We start from the raw sequence: 21,651 nt of genomic DNA, 5'->3' as shown, positions 1-21,651 counted from the left end.
AGGGTGAATTAGCAATTAATAATGGATTGCAATTAAAATAAAGATTATTTTGCAGTAAAGTGATGCATTATACAATGAATGAAGGCTATGCGGATCTTAAATTCCCCACAAAACCACATTTCTCTCCTGAGAGGAGCTTAACAACGAATCTATGCTATTGAATGATCATGGTTGCTGTCTAGATTCTGATTGTAGAATCAGTATCTAATTTAAGATGATTGACTTTCAATTACCTCCTCTTAATGGTGACTGGCAGATGTTCAGTTTACATGCACAATTACATTAGAGCTGGCATTTAGAGCTGTGCCGCTTGAGGCTCAGTCAATCACCTGCCCAATGCTATCCTAGTTTTCTGCTAGTCATTACCTTTTAATTTGGTGGAAAATGTTTAATGACTGCAACCAACCCAGCTGAACCACAAAAGGCTTATGCCAACTAGGCTTCACTCACAAGTATGGTAACTTTAGTTTTATAAAGGGTTTGTGTTAGCTGCGTGTGGTTCGAAAGGGTCAATGGCATTAACAGTGAATGTGGCTTTGTGCGGTAACACATAGCTCATAAATCGGAGTACAGCTAACTGGTAATAGCTTGTAATAATAGCAAACTTTCTTTCGGCATAAATTGTGCACTGTTGGCATAACTGAAGGGTTAGGCGGGCGAATGGTGGCGATGAATAGCTCTTTATAGTGATAAGTGTAGGGATAGAGGAGCTAGCGGTAGTGTTGAATAGCACAGCTAAAGTCAGTGTGTAAGATCAGTCCCACTGTGCCGGTACAAAAGCAGGAGTCTAATGCTGGAGGGTGACTGCATAGCTGAGAGGATTAGAACGCACAGGCATTATAATGCCCTTACCAAAGGCCCTTCATAAATATGTGTGTGAGTGTGTGTGTGTGTGTATGCGTATTGGAGATGCATATAGGTATTGGGTGTGACGACCTCCTGTAGGGAGGAAAAGTGGAGACTCTGTTCCACGTATGACACACACACACACACACACATACGCACAAACGCCCTTCGTCATGGCCTGCTAGTCATGAGCAATGCAGTCAGGTAAAGTAAGCCTATGGAGAAGGACTTGAGCGAACGAGTGAAATCCTTATTTTCCTGCATGTTTCTGCAGTTCCTTTTCCTCAAACCTTTATTTATTTATTTATTTTTATTTACAATCACACACAGTTTTGGGCTAGTTGTTGGTTATGAGCTAATGACAGTTTGAATTGGCCACTTAGACAGTTTTTACGTGGTATTTAGGGGTTATCTAAAGAGACTTGGTTGAAAAAATTAAATAATATTTTTGTCTCGATGAACAGTTGTTCTAGCCTGACTGCGTAAGACTTCATATTTCCACTCTATTTCAGTTCGCTTCTGTACTCAGATGAGACATGGACGTGTCTCTCAGTTTTCCTCTGGCCTGAAAACAGCCGGCCAATCAATGAACTGTGTGCGGACTGAGAGCCGTGACGTAGACGCTAAGCACTAAGTTTAAGACTGTATTATGTTAGGGAAATCGAAAACGACTACGAATATGGAGACATGGGATGCAATTCGCTCTGTTGTGGAGAATATTCCCGGCATTTGCAAACTGAAACCCGAACAAGAAGAGTGTTTGTTAAACATTTTGAATGGATGTGATGTTGTGGTCTTACTCCCGACAGATTTTGGGAAAAGTTTAATTTATCAACTATTACTGATCGTCAGCATGAAACTGGGCAGGCCAAAGGCCAGCAAGGCGATAGTTGTGATTGTGTGCCCCTTGGTTGCACTTATGGAGGAACAGGTTAAAGGGAAAAAAAAAAAAAACTTTTGCTGATAATTTACTCACCCCCATGTCATTCAAGATGTCCATGTCATTCTTTCTTCAGTCGAAAAGAAATTAAGGTTTTTGATGAAAACATTCCAGGATTTTTCTCCATATAATGGACTTCATTGGGTAAAAACGGTTCAAGTCCAAATGACAGTTTCAGTGCAGCTGTAAAGGGCTTTAAACAACACCAGACTATGAATAAGGGTCTTGTCTAGCAAACGATCGGTCATTTCAGAAATAAGTAAAAAAAAAGTTTGTTTTATAAGCACAAATGGTCGCCTTGCTCTGTTCTGTGATGAGCATTTGTGACTTTCCTGTTCGAACTCGTTCATCCAAATGAACAAATCTTTTTTTCGAGTCATTTCGTTCGTTCAACAAACAAAATGAACGAAATGACTCGAAAAAATTATCAGCAAAAGTTTTTTTTTTTCAAAGTGAACTAATCCTTTAAGGAGGCATCAAAGCACGGTCAGCCATGTTCACTCCGGTAGCCTGGTTAAAACCAGAATATTCTCAGTTGTAACTGAGTTATGGTCTGGCAAAGTGTCATAGACAAATCATTTCCAGAGGGGCGTCACCAACGGACGTCGCGGATTAACCTAAAACCAATCAGAGCGATGAAGGAGATAACGTGAACGCAGGGTTCTCAAGTTTGAGCAAAAGCTTGGAGTGAGATCACACGTGGTTAGGGGAGGAGCCATAATGAAGCCCCGCCCCACCCATCCCCGCCCCCAATTTTACCCATTGTTTATAATTAACCAGAACAAATTAAAATTATAACAATTAGTAAATCTGATAAATGACAGAGCAATTCATCACATCAAATACTCTTTAATGCAGTATTACAAATATAGCTAACCAAAAATATAACAAATTGCTCCAAACAGTTTCAAACAAATCTTTAAAAATTGCATTTTGATTTTTGAATGCGTCTTCTAGACGAATGATTTATTGTGTGGTGGGACATTGAGAAGAAATAAACAGGTTAGAGTGCACCACCTCTTCCACTGTCTCCTCCTCTAATCTGGCAACCTTTTTAGGGGGCTTACCCTTTGGTGCCCAAAATGACAAAATATCTTTCTGCTTTTTTCCTGACATCTTTGAAAAATACAAATGCAACATTATGACAATGATTAAATATTACCCAGAGCAATCTGCTGTAATACATCCTTAATGTAACTAGAAAGACTATTAATATTACAGTATAATATAATTTAAAATAAAATCAATAAATCTTCATTCCTTTCCATACCCACTAACATTTCTCTTAGTTTCAGATAACGTAAGATAGCCAAACTGAGCCTGGTTGCAAAGTAGTTGTAGAGTTTTTGACTGCATCAATAATAATGTGATGGGCTACATATTAAATGTTCTAGCCCAAAAATGTTTCTTCCAACTTACCTTCTTCTCCATCACGACACATGTGCTCGCGCGATGTTGTTGGTTACCTAGGATACCGAGGATGTTCCGTCCATTTCCGTGTGTTCGCGCTACTGAATGACATGTCATGTATAGATCAGTGGTGCACGCAGCGCGCATGTTGCCTAGTAACGAACGCAATCTGGCGGAGATACGCGCTGGCGGCAGGAAACTTCACTTTGTTTGCCTGCGTCTCATATACAACGTTAGAAAGCTTTCAGCCAGGACAACTTGGTTGGCATTGCCTTTTCAGCGTGAGAAATACACAGTGTGGCGTGTGAGCGTGTGAACCGGTCGAAATGAGTGTGTCTCACGGCCAATGCGTGAGACTTGAGAACCCTGGTGAACGCCGGAGAAACATCTCCGAGTGTTGTTCTTTGCTCGGGTTTTAACTAAAAGAAAACGTTCAAATCGCTTAAAACAGACGCGATAGCTGATTTGAACGAGTGAAGTTCGACGGCGACATCCATTGTAATGTAGGCTACAAAATCTGCTTCAAAATCCCAGCACTGTCTTCATCGTGTAAAGCCCGGCCCAACGTTTCTTATTGGTGCCTCGATTTCGACGGATTGGAAATGGGCTTGAATGAGCTCTTTGCCAGACTAACTTTCAGAGCAAATCTAAATTTCCTGGAAGTTGTCTGGGTTTTCCCAGGCTATCACTCCGGTATTTCACTCGATGGTTGTGTTTACAGTGGAAGTTCAATGCGGCTGAGCTGGCGAGTTTTGTAATACCAGGCTACAGTTGTTCAGGAAAAACTGTAAAAAAAATATTGTAAAATGGCATAATGACTGATAATTTAACAGAAATAATGCTTGTGGATATCAAGTTAACATTATTAAACTTGAATATCTTTCTCAAAGATTTAATGAAACTGTTTTGGAAAAGTTCAGGAAAGTAAACTATTATTTGATCATCAAAAGCACTCATTAGATTGGCCCAGTAAGTAACAGACATTGTTTCCTTCTGGACTGATAAACACTGTGTACCTATAAGGAAGTTGCACAGATTCAGCCAATCAGATTGATGCTTGCCAAATGAAGACAGTGCTTTCCAGTTTTGTGTGCAATATGCATCAGGTTGTCAGCGTACAGACTGTAGGCGGCCTGTCTGAGCCTACTAATTTATAAACGAAGCCATAAACTTATGTCATATGCTATACGTGATTGATTGTGGATCATGTCTGTGTTGCGCTACAGTAGCTGTGTGTGTCTTCACACTAACTTTCAATTCATACTTTCCTCTGTTCAGTCTTGTTGCCTGTTTTTTGGCAAGTCATCTCACTTTATAGCCCTCCTTGGAAATGACTGTGAGTGCATGTCTGTGTGTGTCAGAGTCTGGCTATGTGCATTTCTATCTGTAAGTGTGTATGTCTGTGTGTACTCATCTATTTTAAGGGTCGATCTTATTCGCTTTAAGCACCGTGTGTCTTTGTGTGTTTCCGCTGCGGGGTCCTCAGGGAAGGCTGTCCTCTGTGCCTGAGTGAAACACGTGGGCATTTCTGGAGTGTGCAGCACTGTGTGCCTCGTTATTATTTCATCATTCATTAAATATTCAAATGGAATGATGTAACCCCAGAAGCTCAACGATGATGTCATCGGCTGCGATGTTTGAGTGTGCAAGTGTTTGCGAGAGTGTGTCAGAGAAAGTGAGGGCATAAAACAGAGGGAGAGTGAGAGCTTGATGGTTTTGTACTTTGTGGAGGCAGAGTTCACTTTAGAACTTGGGCTTGTTTGATTGATGTGTGGTAAATCTCGCATGCTGACGTAAGAGTACAAAAATTGATTGGGCTTTTGTATTATTTTAACATTTTCCTATTATCAGCAGGCTTCATAATGTCATTTTAGTAGGTCTCAAAACTCTGATGCTTAATAGGCTGCTCTGAACGATCTGTATTCTGGCTCTAAAAACATTATTGATTAATCTCAAGCCTCATTAATCTAATGCACAGACAGCATTGGCGCCACTCTTCATTAATATGCGCAGTGGATATTATATGTGCTGATTGTCATGCATAACGTCTGTTATACATGCACTAGACGGCAATATTACTCAGTTTATTAATGTGCCAGGAAATTTAGAGCAAAGAAGGGTGAGAAATTACTTTTTATCATTGAATTGTCGCTGGAAAAAGCAAATATGCATAATTTTATTTCATGGTGTTTGCGTGTGTCTATTTGTGTGTGTGTGTGTGTGTGTATTTGCACTGTAAGTTCTTTCGCTTCACTTTGTGTGAGACGTTCTGTTTGTTTTTCCCACATCTGTTTTTCCGGGCTGTTCTTTGTCTGTGTGTGTTTGCTAGATGCCCCCACACAATGACACTGTCTGCCAGACACACACACACACACACAGTCAAGGCTCAAGTTGACGGCTGACAGGCCCGAATTGAAATATTTTATAACATTAAATGTACAAAGGATTTTTCTTAAGTGCAACACAATCAGGGCATATTTCTGTCAACATTAACTGATGTAGAATATATTCATGATATTTATTGTGTTCATATTTTTTTGATGTTTCTGATGTTTTCTAGAGTCTGTCACTAGGGTGCATTATTCCAGTTGTTTCAGAACTTGATAAATCCAGTAGGTTTTGCGAGCTGAAATCCACTCGTGTTATAGCAGACTTTCTGCACACAGTTTAAGGTCTGATGCACATCATATACTTTTTCTGGTGCCTCACAGCCATTGAAGTTTGCTCTCATGAATGTATAAACTGCACCGCTGTGTGTTTTGTGTATTTCATGTTGCTGCATGTGTCTGTGTTTGCAGGCGTCTCAACAGGAATAATCTTCAGGTTCTTCCGGAGTTGCTGTTTCTGGGCACGACTAAACTCTTCAGACTGTGAGTCCTTTATCGTTTAGACCCTCTCTTTCCTCTCCCTGTTTTTTTTTCTCACCCCCTTTCTTTTTGTCGCCTCTTTACAGTTTCTCTCTTTGTTCCTCTTAGCCTTTTTTTTTTTTCAAAATGGGACTTTTGTCTCTTTTCAAAAGTTTATTAATTAATAAAACTGTTGCAAATTTATTTACTTATTTTAGGTACATTTTCATGAATTTATTTAGTTGGATTTGAGATCATTCCTGCCAAGATGACTTCTTAAATGTTCCTTTTTGGTTCTCTAATGTTCCACTTGATTTGTAGATTTTGGTTTAATACATTTTTTATTAATACCAAAATATAGTGACATATGAAATTTGGAGATTAATAACAGCATAAACATAGCAAAATCTTGGGATCTCTGTTCTTAATCTTTCTCATTACCCTCAGACCGGAGTTTATGTGTGTGTACGTGTGTGTGTGCTTATAATTGAGTTATGCTGGACATCTAGGGATCAGCAGTAAGGGAGGTTCAGACCATGAACAGACTAAATTGAGTTTAAAGGAGATACACACTTAAACATCTGCTGCTCAGAGAGAGTGAGAGGAAGGATGGCGAGCGCTAACTGCTTTACCAGGAAAAACAACATTCTAACGGAGTTTGCAGGAGGTTGATGGAGCAAATGTCTGTGTGTGTGTGTGTGTGCGTGTGTGTGCTGCTGCACATATCGCTCATGTTTCTGCCAGCATACAGCCACTCTTCATGTATTAGACCTGGTATGGTTGTGTGTGTGGTCTCCTAAAAATACTCTGGGAACTTCAGTCTCAACTATCATGTGTGTGTGTGTTTGTGAGACCGAAAGTAAAATGCTGGGCTTAAAATCAAGTCTTAAAGAAATAGATTAATGAATGTACAGAACCTATACTTGTTTTCTTTGTAAAAGCATCATATTGTGGTTGTGTGTAGAGGTTAAGTTTTGCCTACATTATGGGGACCAAATATGCCCTCAGGGATAATAAAACCTGAAATCAACTACATTGGGGGACTAGCCAATAGACAACATCCTAAATAAGGTTTTAATGGAAATGTAAAAATGCAGAATGGTTTGTATGAGGGTTAGGGATAGTAAATATCACTAGTTCAATATATATATATAAAAAAAAACAATAGAAGTCAAATGAAAAGTGTGTGCGCTCACATATGGGGTTTTATGACTCTTAGGGAGGATTTTTCTGTTCTGTCAATTCAATTTCAACGAGATGGTAGCAGGTGTGTGAGAGAGAGGAAAAGACAATGAGGAAAAAAAAGAGGAAGCACTGCTAGTGGATAATACTTTCTGATAATATTATTTGATTTGATGTCACACACACACACACACACACACACACACACACACACACACACACACACACACACACACTGTGTTCACTCCTCATTAGATTATCTCTGCTCGTCTACATCTGTGGCTAACATGTGCAGCTTTTATCTGCTGGCCTCTTTCATCACTCTGTCTATCTCGTTTTGCTTTATTTTGCTCTTTTTCCTGTTTTCTCATCCCTTGTTTCTTTTATGCGCCTTCTTTCTTTCTTTCTTTCTTTCTTTCTTTCTTTCTTTCTTTCTTTCTTTCTTTCTTTCTTTCTTTCTTTCTTTCTTTCTTTCTTTCTTTCTTTCTTTCTTTCTTTCTTTCTTTCTTTCTTTCTTTCTTTCTTTCTTTCTTTCTTTCTTTCTTTTTTTCTTTCTTTCTTTGGGTTTCGTTTGTGTGCGTCCTCTCCCTCTGTCCCTCTGATCAGGTTTGACATTAATGTGTCTGGATGGACTGTGTGTGATTTTTTTTTTTTTTTTTTTTTTTGGAGGGGGATGGTCTGGTAGCGGGTGACAGAACCTTCTAGAGCTTGTTTTGTTCATCTTGCCGGGTGCCCTAGTGACCCCGGCTTCTGCTGTACGTGTGTGTGCGCGTATATGTTTGTGTGTGTGTCTGTGTGAATATGAGTTATGGTTACACGCATACGGCCGCTGCCACAGTAGCGGCTGAAGTATTTCTGCCTTTTGTCTCCTCAGAGGCCGGGCCTGTTTGAAAACCTTTGAATAACATTGGTTATCTTGGAGTGAACGTTCAGATAACATTTCTCACGGACAGCAGGTCGGTCACAGCTGTGTCTGTTTGGATAGAAAGAAAGTGGGAAAGGAAGAAGAAAGAGACTTGAAGGGGTGAGAAAGAAAGTAAAATGAGCAGCATAAAGGCAGAGAGAGAGAGAGAGAGAGAGAGAGAGAGAGAGAGATTGGTCAGATTTTTGAGAGTCCATTAAGAACTCTGTAAAAACCCAACAGTAGTTTGAAAATGAGAGTGGTACACCAATAAAAAAAAAAGATGGAGTGAGGAAAAAAACAGAGAAATAGAGAGAATAGAGAGTTTAGATTGGATAATATCTTGGAAATAAAGGCAAGAGAGGTTAATTGGGTAAAAATTAACTATTAAATTCAAAGTAATTGTCTTAATGTATATAGGGAAGTATAGTGATATCACTATTATGAAGACAATTACTTTGAATTACATGTTTTCTGAAATATATATATATATATATATATATATATATTTTCACCATGTTTTTTGGAATAAAATGTTATGTATGAATCAGGCAACTTAAATATGTACAAACTCCTCTCTAAAACCTTCAGAGTATAGATATGAATAAAACAGAGGAGAGTTTGGTGAATGTGCAACTGAAGTGGCAAAACATTCATTTTGAGAAAACAACCTTTAAATATACATACAATTTTAAAAGTATTATAAAAATAAGCACTTAAATGTGTATGTTTGATGTTTTATTTCCAATATTCTGAAAGAAGACATGTTATGGAAGCAATATAGCCCAAAATCTTAAAATTGACCAGTCACGAAAAAATAATGGTTTTGTCTTAATTGTAATTTTGATGCTGGGGTCGATGGGAGGGTTCAGATCATTACTTTTTTTTTTTTTTCTGTTCTGAATCAAGCTGGCGCAAGCATATCTGTTGGTCCAAATGCCCGCTCATAGTTGCTACGGTTACTGTTGTCATGTCATGTAGCCATCATCCCTCATCCAGTAACCATTAGTGCTGTTTCACACTGTGCAAACTTTCTAAGTGAGTTTGTGGGTGTTTCTGCCCACCGAAGGAATTTCTTCAGTTTGTGACGTCTCTGTGTGGCTTTTATTTAACCAGTCACTGGTTATTAAGTCAAATCAAATGCCTTACAATGGTAATTGTCTGTGTTAGTTTATTTTAATTTTATTATTACAAGATGTTGACAGACATTGATCAACATTCTTAAATGTGTGGATGTACAGATGACAAATTTGGCGTGTATTTTGGCCTGAAGTGTATTTTTTTTAAGTTCACTCAAAAATGAAAATTCATTTACTCATCCTCATGTAATTCCAAACGTGTCTGACTTTATACCTTCTGCAGAACACAAAAGAAGATATTCTGAGGTACTATCAAAACATTGTTTCATCGTTTCTGTTGTAGCATCCTGACCAGCCCGACCAAAGAACATTGGTGTGAGTTTGGAGCGGGACTACCTGTTTAACAGACCAATGACAGATGAGGGGAGTGTTTGAGAAGCCTGTTTGAAAAAAAAAAAACGTCATATTTGTAATTCTGTTATGTTTTGCAATAATATTTGTAGCGCTGAAATTACAGCTTTAACCTCAGATCATGAATTAAAATGATCAGGCCTTCTTGTGTTACAGTGCTTGCAAGCCAAAGCATAACATTATGAAGTCTCTGGGAACAATGACGTTATGTTATGAGAACAGCTTTGTGAGAAGATTAGAAATTTAAACACAAAGTGAGAGGTTGAATATGTGAATATGCCAGCAGACGTCTTCATATTCCTGTCATGTCTGTTAGCGGTGGCTTTGGGTTCACACACGCTTAGTTGATTTTAAATATGGCTTTGACTGTGTGGTTTTCTTGAGAAATGTGCCACGAGTTTTTGGGGTGAAAAATCATAGTGGTTTTCTTGCTTAATCCGCACACCAAACCCTAGACAAGCCAAACTGTTTGCCATCTCAGAGTGTGTGTCTGCGTGTGTGTGTTTACCGAGCTCTGCGTTTCCTAGGTCACAGTGCTGTAGAGAGTTTGGCTTTTGTCTGCGGAGTGGACGCTTAACCCCAGTCCTCTCAGCTCACAAGACACACACACACACACACACTTTGCTAAGCCTTGTCTGTTCACACGAGTTGGTGGGAACAGTTTTGAAATTAAAGACGGATACAATGGAGTGAAGTGTTGCCTGCCTGTCTGTTAAAGTATAGCGTTATTAGGTGCGAGTGTATATGTCTATGTTTGTGTTTGTGGGGGGAGGGGGGGTAATTTTTCACTCATAATCAGATTTTAATGAAGACAGGAAAAGAGTTTATAGCCTGTTGTCACAGTGACAATTACTCATAATGGAAAAACCTCAAGCTTGTAGACATGTGTGTACATGTATGTCAGAATCTGGTTTCTTGTGTTGTTGTGTTTATATACATGCTGTGCATTTCAGGCATTTCCATGCCTTCTCTTATAAGTCATCAGAAGATCAGAAATAATATATTTCACAGAGGACTTCAGTCGTTAAGAACGTGATTTCGGATCACGGCTTTGAGTGGAATAAGTAAATGATCTGTTGAATCTGCCAAAAATATGCAAATGAGAATATTTAAGCAAGATGCAACTGGCAGCTTACTGTAAATCTGTTGCAAACTTCTTACAAGCAGTCACTATTTTGAGGAATTGTTTGTGAATATTAATGCAGTTAACTGCAGATATAGATGTCTTGGTATAAGCATTGAGGTTATTATGTTGTTTTAGAATCAAAAGTAAAATATTTTAAATAGGACTCCATTTTTATTGTCCATTTAATGTCATTAATTAAAAATGTGTCTTTGAATTATCTTTAGTTGGCTTTATTTAAACTAATGTTAATATATGAAGAGTTCAGATGCAAAAGCCTCTAAATGCCATTTGAAATTTTCATCTTTAATGATGATTTTTATCAAACTTGTATATTTAAGTTCAGTAATTTCACTTAAATAACAATTAATAGGTAATTATCATTGCCATTCAAGTGAAATTACTGAACTTAAATATACAAGTTTGATAAAAATCATCATTAAAGAAGAAAATTTCAAATGGCATTTAGAGGCTTTTGCATCTGAACTCTTCATATGTAGTGAGTTAATTCATATAATTATATAATGTCATGTAATTAAAATTGATTGACACTTGACAGCATAAATAATATGTACATTTCATGCATGCAAATAAAGAAAACTAAGCTAGCTGATACCAAAATCATGTTTTATTAACATTCTTCTGTTTTTAGTCATGCAAATATATCTCAAAACATTTCAGGAAATTCAGTTAGATTATTATTATTGCCTGCAGGCTGTTTGAATAAGCTCGTTCACGTTCTATGCACACAATGGTTTGTATTTTTTGGGTCCAGAGGCATTTAGTAATGTAGTATAGTATGTTTTTGTTTATGGCATAATAACATTCAGAATATAATGGTATTCTGGTCATACAAAATTGTTTAAATGCAGTGTTCTGAATGTTTGGGGTGACAGATAAAGCTGCATGAATAGCTATGAAACTAGAATAATCAAAGTAGTACAGAGTTTGTATGTAGATTGTATGGTTGCTTACAGCTGTTTGTAGTTATTAATTCTGACTTTTTGTTTTTATTTTTGCTGTGTGATTGAGTTTATTTGGTATAGTTGAGAGAAAGAAAGAGGGTTTTTGGCAAACACACACACACACACACACACCTGAGCGGTACTCAGGAGAGAGTCTCAGACAAACAGTCTCCAGGCCAGGCACTGAGCCATCCACAATTATAAGAAAAAACACCTGCGTGTGTGTGTGTGTGTGTGTGCAAAAGAGAGAGACAGACACACAAGACTGTCTTTTATCAGTTGACCACATAGTTATGGCCTTTGACCATTAAACTCTTAGTGTTCATAACCACTTGATAAGTGATTTTGTCTGAACAGCTCAATATGTGTTTTTGATGAGTTTTCGTTATTTGTGGATTCTTTAAAACAGTTTTCAGACAGAAATATGAGATTTTGAACTCATTAAACTTTTTTGAAAGCCACATTATCTGTTTCCATTACCCTTCAAATTTCTCAAATTGAAATTGCGAATTGAAAATTGAAAATACACAGAATAGAGAAACTCATCAATTTCGTAAAAACTCCCATATATCGCAAAAAAATGTTTTTAGGCTCGCATGAGGTTGTTTGAAAAAGGAATATTACGCAAAACTGCATTGGAAACAGTTTTTGCACATTTACAGGTAACCTGGGCTACATCATAGTCGACCATTCTTTAAAGATGACGTGGTATGTTTGGACAAAACACGAGACAGAGTTCTTTATTAAACTCATAAAAAACAAAATAATTACTGGAATACTGGATTCTAAACAACAAAGAAATGCCACAATTTATATCAAGACCTTGAAGCAGATAGGATGGAGAAACACCTTACACGTAACGTGGCCACTCCCAGTATAAGAGGCTTAACTTGCCATCAATACGGACAACAGGCCTACGTCTCCCTCGATTAAAAATATCGGCTGGGATATTCTTAACTACTAATAAACCAACTAACATCTGTTGCCATGATTTTTTGAATGACTTATTGCGAGAACAAAAATTTTTTCGCCGCATAACATCGATTAATGGAAACGGCATCATTTCACAATAGTTTTTTATCGACATTTAGAAAATATCGCAAAAGTTTTGCGCAAATCTGTAATGGAACGCAGCTAGGGTGTGATATCTAGGCTCATCTCTAACTTTCTGACCAAAAAAAGTGCTCTAGATTTGGGAATCACACCACACAGCAGTATCATCAATCTCTATTGCTTATTGACCTGTCAAACTGCACCACGCAGGGCTTATTCCTGTCCAAACACACACACACACACACGTGAGCACGCTACGCACACTCAGCTAGGTTTTAAAGATGTGCCTTTCAGATTGAGCAAGCCACTTTTTTAAATTGTCTTATGTAGTCGAGTGTGTGGTTGTGTGTTTGTCCCTGAGATTGTTTACGTGTGAGCGAGTGTCTTAGTGACGGGTAACAAGAAGTGGGCAATTTCTCGTTAGCATGTAACTGAAACTCCAGCCGTATCCTAGCAACCACACTGGCCACTCCATGTTCTTCAGTTTCACCTTCACAACTCCACGGCAACTAGAACACAATATCACCACGGCTACTGAGCACCACACCACTGGAAGCACTTGAATTAAATAATTAAGGCACTTGATTAGTGTTATATCAGTTAATCTGATACATTTGGGGTGTCAGGTATCGACTTCCTTTACTAGCAAATCAGTGTATGGAATTAGTGTTACATTTCCATTGAAATGTGGAAAGTGTTCCAATGGAGAAATATAGCTGCAAGCAGCCATTACCGGGGCCAAGCGCAAGAAGCGGCAACATATGCCAAAATGGCAAGGAGTGGCAGACCAACTGCAGCAAGGAGCAATTAAGGGCATTTTGAGAGAACTTTGGGCAAATGGCTAAGAAAATCACATAAACATTAACTTATAAGATGATTTAATGGGTTATCACTTTCGAACAATAGGTGGCGCAGTTACGAAATAGATGTGATGTGGTCAGAGTGAGGTGACAATGACACATGCAAAGTTTGGTGTCAAAATGTGAAGGCATTGCAGAGATAAAGCCTAAATAGTAATTTTGGCAGCATGCCTAAACTTTGATGCTGTGGTATACGAAAACGGTTTTGTCTATCATCGTGCAATTCATAACTTTTAGTCGGCACGGTCTGGAGATGATACGATTCAATTTTCGTGAAAATCGGACAAACGGTCTAGGAGGAGTTCGAAAAAGAAGGTTTTTCAAAGAAATAAAGATGGCGGACAGGAAGTTTGGCTGATTATGGCAAACCTAATATCTATGTTTTCGGCATAACCCAAGGAATCTATTTAGATCAGTTTCATTGCAATAGGCAAATTTATTCAAAAGTTATTAGCGTTCTCAGAAATTAATTATATCTTTTGACCAACAGGTGGCGCTGTCTCAAAATCTTTTGAGTACCTTCAGGGCATGCTGCTTATGGCACACACTGAGTTTCGTAATGTTATACCAAAGCATTTATTTAGTATAGCATTGTATTTCACAAAACTGTATTGAAGTCAATGGGAATTTCACGTTTTGTTCTATTATAGCGCCACCAAGAGGCTCAGTCCCACAATTTTTTGTGTGTGTCCTCAGAGTGACCCCATACATATGTGTGTCAATTTTGGTGAAAATATCTCAATTCGCTTCCGAGTTATAAACATTTATATGAAAAAACACGTAAAAAATGACTGACACATGACTTTGTTTGAATTTTACTACCCCTTACTATCAATATTTTCGCATTTGGGCATTTGCATTTAGTTAACAAGCTATGATTCCGTGTTTCTGACGATGGTTTCGTCTCGATCGGAACAGCGGTTTTGAAGATATCGCCACGTGTTTTTTTCGCGCTAAATCGCTATGCTACGCCATCCGTGAGACGAAACCCGACATATTTGGTATCGTTGGACTCGGAAACGATTCAGGACCTCAGAAAGATGACTCCCGTGAAAATAAGTGTACCACACCCAAAGTTATAAGCGTTTGAAAAAAAAAATTCCCCACTAGGTGGCGCTGTTTCGAAACTTCTCAGGCTTCTTCAGGGCATCGTACTGATGACCCATACCGAGTTTCGTAACAATTCGTTCATGCGTTCAAAAAATACAGCATTTTAGCACATAATTCAAAATGGCCGACAGCCAAAATGGCCGATCTGGGAAAATTGGATATCGGTCGACTCGGCATGATGCCCTGAATCTAACGAGATGAAGTTTATGATTTTTGGACAAACCGTTCAGAAGTTACGAGCAAAAATAGCCATTTTTCATATCTCCGGACCACTAGGTGGCGCTGCGCCGAAACGCAGCACGTAGCCTCAGGTCATGCTTGTGATGACACGTACAAAGTTTGGTCTGAAAACGAGTAAGCGTTGCGGAGATACAGCCTCACGTCTGTTTTCGCAAGCGCTACGTAAAATTAGTTTGCGCGCTTATCGAAAACGGTTATTCGAATCATCTTGAATTCCATAACTTTTTGTCAGCACTGCCTGGAGATGATCCAGTGCGATTTTGGTGAAAATCGGACAAACCGTCTAGGACGAGTTCGCAAAAGTAGGTTTTTTGGAAAATTCAAAATGGCGGCCGTTTTTTTATGACGGAAAATGACGTCATAGGGTGCGATCGAATCGGCATGAGCTCAGGAACAAGAGGAAAAAAGAATTTTGTTGATAGGCCTTACGGTTCAAAAGTTATTAGCATAATAAAAGTGAAACTTTGGACAGTTGGTGGCGCTAGAGGGAATGAGTTAGAGACACCAAAATTGGTGTATTTAAAGTTGGGACAGTCCTCTATCAGAATGTCAAACCAAAACAACTTTCCCGCAAACCGGTCTATGGGCTGCCATAGACGCCCAGTCGGAAGAAGAATAATAATAATAATAATAATAAGAACCGGCACAGATACAATAGGTGCCTCCGCACCTTCGGTGCTTGGCCCCTAATTATCAATGAAAACTAGAAATATGTAAAGCTATGTCTGTACACATTGTTATTAAGAGTATGAATGGTGTCTTTTGAGTACAACAACAAAACATTGTGATTGTATACAGTGTTCATATTTTATAATAACGTTTAGAGGGGTTGACTTTTCAACCCCTGAAGTGTTGATGTTTTTTTTTTCAATATTTGTCCATCCCATAATAATCGTAACAGAAAGTACTTGAGCAACCTACTGTTGGCGCAATGTAAAAATATGTAGGCTACTTTGACTAAAGTATTCTTCAGTTTTGAAGTGAGTGCTTAGCATATGCAAGCTGAACTCATAACCTTTCAAAGTATACTCCAATATTTTATGGCATGCACGAACACAGACATCAACATAGACACACTAGTAAGTTTAATTCGTGTTCTGTGTCTTGGCTATTTTTCTCTCCAGATATTATGACTGAAACAATGACTTGTTTAAACTAGAGATGCATGTTTCTCATAATCCCTCATTGTCAGATGTGGTGTTCTGTCCCCTCCGTTTCTTTTATGTCCTTGTGGACACACCAATTAGTGCAAAAAAAATATTAAGACACGTGTTAGTTGAGGGTTCAGAGTACGTGGTACGCAGTGTAGTCAGGGCGAAAGTATAAACAAGGCTTAAGTGGAAGAGAGGGGGTGTGCTGAAGCATGTTAAAAGCATCAGAGGGCACGCCACATGAGTTTGGAAGTTTGGGTATGTTTAAAAACCCAATTATACATTGGTCTTGTAAACTTGTAATCTAACTTTTGTGGTTTCTGCAATGTATTGAAGATCCTGTTGAAGCAAATACAGATTTAAGGCCCACCATCTTTTGTTTTTAACCTTCCTTCTCAACTGTTAATTAGAAGCTTCAAACCCTCTACAATTCAGCCTCAGATATTGTTAATATGATTGTTGTGAGTTCATTTGGGGTTTATTATGCAGTGGCATGGGGTGTGAACTCTGGAAGGTGGACTCCATCTTGGCTCCACTCGCTCAGTCGTCTATTCTGAGTGAAAGCGTGGGAGTGTAATTGCTCTGAAGTGGACTCCATTTTGGCTCTGGTCACACAGTGGCACAGTAGGCCATTCTGAGGGAATAGAACTGAGTTCAGCAGCGCTGGAGTGGAATTGTCAGCATTCTTCAGCACTGCTGTCATCTTTAACCTCCTAACAGAGCCTCTTCACTTTGAGTTCTCACACTCACAGTCACACAAACACAAACAAGTGAGCATACACAAAGAGGGATTGACACACACCAGACACAAGAGGTGTAAAAAGCAAACATTGCTTGAAAATTACACATGGAGACTGTGTATGAGATTGACAGGGTGAGGGTGACACAAAAGTAAAAGTGTATGTGTGTGCACGTATATGTAATTCAGTAATAACAGGCTTGCAGCCACAGCTCTGTCATTATTTAATTACCGCTTCCTTCCATCTCCGTGGCAACGTAATGTTTCCCTGATTGGTGTATGGTTGCCGAGTCACTTCCTCACTCCCTGACCTTAGAATAGTGAGGTGAGGTAGTGGTTGCGTCTCCAAACCTAGCAGGCTGCCTACCTAGACAGCATTTTTGGACATTGTAGATACCTACAAATGTTGTCTAGGAAGGTTGCGCTGAGTATTGAGTCACCGATGGAGAAAGAGGAGACATTGGGATGACTGAATCACAGACTTCCTATGGTCAACCAAGACTGGATGCAAACACACACTCACGCCCTCTGTGGTGTTTAGTTTGTCAGGTTTTCAAGTTTGTCAAACACAGCAGTGAGTAGTTTTGGTGGTGTGTGAGAATTTGTGTGTGGGTGTTTGTGGAAGTGTGTGTGTGTGTGCTCTGTACAGTATGTGTTTTGCTGGTTTGGCCTTTTTCTTGACCAGAGTCTATTTTTCTTTTCTCAGAGAAAATGTTGTTTAAATAGACAAAACCTTTTTCTCAGTATATTCTTGTAAATATGTCTCATTTAGATTCTTAATCTGTATCATAGAAAGCCATATCCCAGCTAACAGGGAACGTTCCCAGAACATTCACTAACGTTCTTTAAAAGTTGTGTAAATGTTAGGACAAAACGTTATTAAAATATTGTTTTCGGAACGTTCATATAACGTTATTAACGTTCTTGTAACGTTGAGAGAAAAACTTCTTAGAACAACGTTCTTGGAACGTCTTTATCACGTTATTTGTATTTGATGAACGTTCTCATTACGTTGATAAAAAACGTTCTTAGAACAACGTTATCGGAACGTCTTTATCACGTTATTTGTGTTTGATAAACGTTCTCATAACGTTCCAGCAACATTATGCTAACCTTAGGATAACGTTCTAACAACATTATGCTAACGTTCCAGCAACGTTCTGCAAACATTAAGACACCGTTCCAGCAACGTTAAGCAAACTGGACATTTCCACGTTTTTAGAACATTTTAAATTAACGTTCCCACAACCAAAATGGAACGTTAGAAAAACGTTCTCAGAACCTAACTTTGTTAGCTGGGATGAAAGCACACAAGCGTGATCACATGTAAGATAATAAATGATCAAATACAGCATGAATTAACAATCAGATACTGTTTTGCTTTTCTTGTACTGTTACTTATGAGGATGTTACATTGTGTAGTGCCTCCTGGGAAATTCCTACTTGCAAGTCATAATTACAATCTGGTGTGCATTCAAGTGACTTTGGTCACTTGGAATAAAATCAATAATGGAGCGCTTCATATTTCTTTCTATCTCTTTTACTTCCTGACAAGGATAGGACACGTTTGGTTGAACCAAATGAAATGATCAAATGCGTAATTGATTTTAGCCTTTCATCTAGAGTCAAAACCTTAGACCCCATTTACACCTGGTATTAAAATGCGATCTGTATCCAGATAAGTTATCCGGATAATAAAAAACGCATGTTAATGAAAGGTGTAAATGCGTTGTGATCGGATCGTGATCGGATCTGCCTGACCACATCTGGAGGTAGTCTGGCTCGCATTGTGTTCGGATCTTTACTAGGTGTAAACGCAATCTGGTTGTTGAAACCACATGTATGTATATTTTACTCCTCCCAAAAATGCTAAAAAATAAACGAGTGAGAGCGTGTTATATAGGCTATATGTCATGTTATAGCCTAGTCAGATGCGACACGCGACACGCATCACCGCAGATGAGCAGCTGAGCGTCTATTCAACGTGCAAACATTGCAAATAAAAGTGAAAGTAAGTCACAGACGCAGTTAACACATCAAGTAAAGAAACGAAATTATCTTACCAGGCCTGTTGCCACTCTCTCTTATTGATGTCTCTGATTTGGAAATTAGCTGATTATCAATAAAATGCCGCTCAGATCTGTTGCGTTTGGTGGCGTGCAATCCATTAAATCTGCATATAACGCAGGAGGTGAAGATCGGATTTATGTCCGTTTTGCAAAAACACATTTATGTGGCCAGGTGTAAATGGAATCGGTACTTATTATCCGGATAACTTATCTGGATACAGATCGCATTTTAATACCAGGTGTAAATGGGGTCTTAGAGTTCTGAGCACATAAAGTCGTATTTAAAAGTGAGAAACTCGAAATTCTAGATGCGCAAGTTGACTAGTTATGATATTGGAAGGGCCATGTCGATTCGAAACACGGTGGAAACACTGATCTAAAATAAAGATAACATATTATCTATATCAATGAGCGAAAAGTGGAGTCGACTTGAATGTGTAACGTGTAATAACGAAACAACTGACTCTGGTATCCCAAATACACTTTCTGTCACAGAGAATGATGAGAAATGTAGTTTAAGCCTTTTCATATCCCAGCTAAATGAGTAGTATTGTCTTGCAATCTGACCTTTATCTGACGTTTATCTACAGAAAAATTTATACAAATGAAATTTTACTGCCAACATTCACAATAACTGAATTTCAGTTGGCTTCTGCTGCAATTCTTTAATTGAATTTAGAAATATTATATTATCCACGTGATCCATTTAATAAATACTACAACATGAGTTGAAGGCATGATACAATGAGGTGAATAAAAGGGGGGTTCATGTTGTGTGTGTCATGTTTATGGGTCAGACTTGCCCAGTTTGAATAGATCATGCCTAAGTGACATTGTGTGAGAAACCTAGAATGGTCCTTCTACAGCACCCATAATCACCACCCATTCTGATACACAAAGATCTGAGCTCTCACAGAGTTTTATTCGCAGAGGAATGTCTGCCACCTTGTGTGTGTGTCTATATGTGTATGTTTATATGTATATAGTATACTATGTGTGTGTGTCTTGGATGCGGCACAAATCAGGATCTGTTTGAAAGGGTTGAGTCTTTGAATGAAAGCTTAGTGTTGTTCTCTGGCTTACACAGTTGATCCTGTTCAGTGTATGCCCTCTAATCGGCTTTTGCTAATGTGAATTCTCTAACAATCACCCTCACTCTCTTTCTCCTTTCTCCCTCTGTGTCTTAACCCTTCTCTTTTAACCTCTAACAACCATCACATCTTGTCTTTTACTTGGTTAATCGCTCCGTTGTTTTAGCCAATTAACTGCTGACACAAGGGCTGACACAGAAGTTGTCTCTCACTCTCTCTCTGCGTCTGTATACTGTTTTAGGTACCGGTATAGTCTCTAGTCACAAACACAAGGCCTCCATATGTTTCTTTAAAAGGATGTTCCTTTATTCTTGGGAGGATATGTTAGCGTGTGTTCGGTTGTAAATTCCTGCGTTTAGCCAGTGTGTGTAAAGTGTCCAGAGGTTAAGTGAGCAAAGGTGAGATGTCCTTAGGGTCACTGGTGAAAGTTGTGTGGTGGCTTAACACTGAGCACCTGGGCTTAGCCCTGACTGATAAGGACCACACCTTGTGTGTGTGTGCATGTGTGTCTCATTAACATTTTTTTAAAGGATTTAAATGAATGAATAGTACTTTTGACAAATGTTTAAAGTCATGTACATTAAGACGTAAATGAGAAAAAGATGTTTTATTCTACATGGAGCATAGAGGGCCGCCATTTTGAAATCACACCACCTGTCTGGCAATTCAACTTTTTGGTAGAAAGTTCATTTCTCTCAAAATACTTGTAGTAATAAGCAACCACACCAACAGGTTTTTCCAGGCTAATGACCTATTCACACCAAGTGTGAAACGGAAATGCCAAATTAATTGCTGATGAGTATACTGTTCACACAAACATTTGTAGGTTTAAACTGAGGTTTAGCTCAGGCTGAAACTGTGAACATTTTAATAAAATTTTTAACTAAATACTGTATGTTTAACGTTGTCAATTAATTTAGCTGAGCTTCAAGCTTGCTGTTTCATTGTGCTTTGTGTGATTTTGACTGTTTTGATCCTGATTACTAAAGAGTTTTTAAATAATTTATTAAATGAAACTTGTTAGATGAGAACTCATTAGGCGTTTTTTTTTAACATCTTTGTTAAAATGTAAGATTAAGTCATAAAGTGATGGGGAAAACTGTTTAATTGGTGGAATTTTGTTTACTTCTTGCAGGGTTGCAACGTGTACAGTTTGTTCTTGATGTTAATGATGTGTGTAGAATGTGTGTGTATATTTTCATGCATTGTTTAAACTGCACACACACACACACACACATATATAATATATATATATGTATATATTAAACAAAAAGTGAAACATGCGCAAAAACTTACTGAGAGCACATAACAAGCAGTTGCAGACAAATCACAAAGCTTTAACAATTGTAAGATCATTTGGTTTCTCAGTGGAGCTTATCATCTCATCACATTCTCATAAAAATGCGTCACGAAAAAGGCTTACTTTTTACGTTTCTTGGAACACTCCAGCGGCTCATTTTTGAGTTTTTTTTCTTATAGCTTTTAAATCAAGGCAAAATGAGTCGTTTACTAAGTCATGTCTCACGGCCCCCTGTTCAGGGCCCTGCACAAGTACAGTGAGACATTATATCATCATAAAACAGCATCATAATGGCCACCTAAAGAGAGAACGAGGAGGTTGTTTTGAAAGAGGGG

The 21,651-nt window shown here is 38.4% G+C and overlaps 1 protein-coding gene across 6 annotated transcripts in view; it reads left to right on the top strand.

Annotated features, from left to right (window-relative positions):
- The window catches only part of slit2 (slit homolog 2 (Drosophila)), a 107,514-nt gene that overhangs the window by 5,154 nt on the left and 80,709 nt on the right, over positions 1-21,651 (top strand). For all 6 annotated transcript variants that reach the window (XM_039693712.2, XM_089132319.1, XM_089132321.1 and 3 more), the window contains exon 4: positions 5,995-6,066. In XM_039693712.2, coding sequence (XP_039549646.2) covers positions 5,995-6,066 — 72 coding nt within the window. The remainder of the gene's footprint in view (positions 1-5,994; positions 6,067-21,651) is intronic.

This window comes from Pimephales promelas, chromosome 6 (assembly GCF_988280905.1).
Source record: "Pimephales promelas chromosome 6, fPimPro1.hap1.1, whole genome shotgun sequence".
Lineage (NCBI taxonomy): Eukaryota > Metazoa > Chordata > Actinopteri > Cypriniformes > Leuciscidae > Pimephales > Pimephales promelas.
The sequence above is the reverse complement of the archived record's forward strand: the minus strand, read 5'-3'. Positions and strand labels throughout refer to the sequence as shown.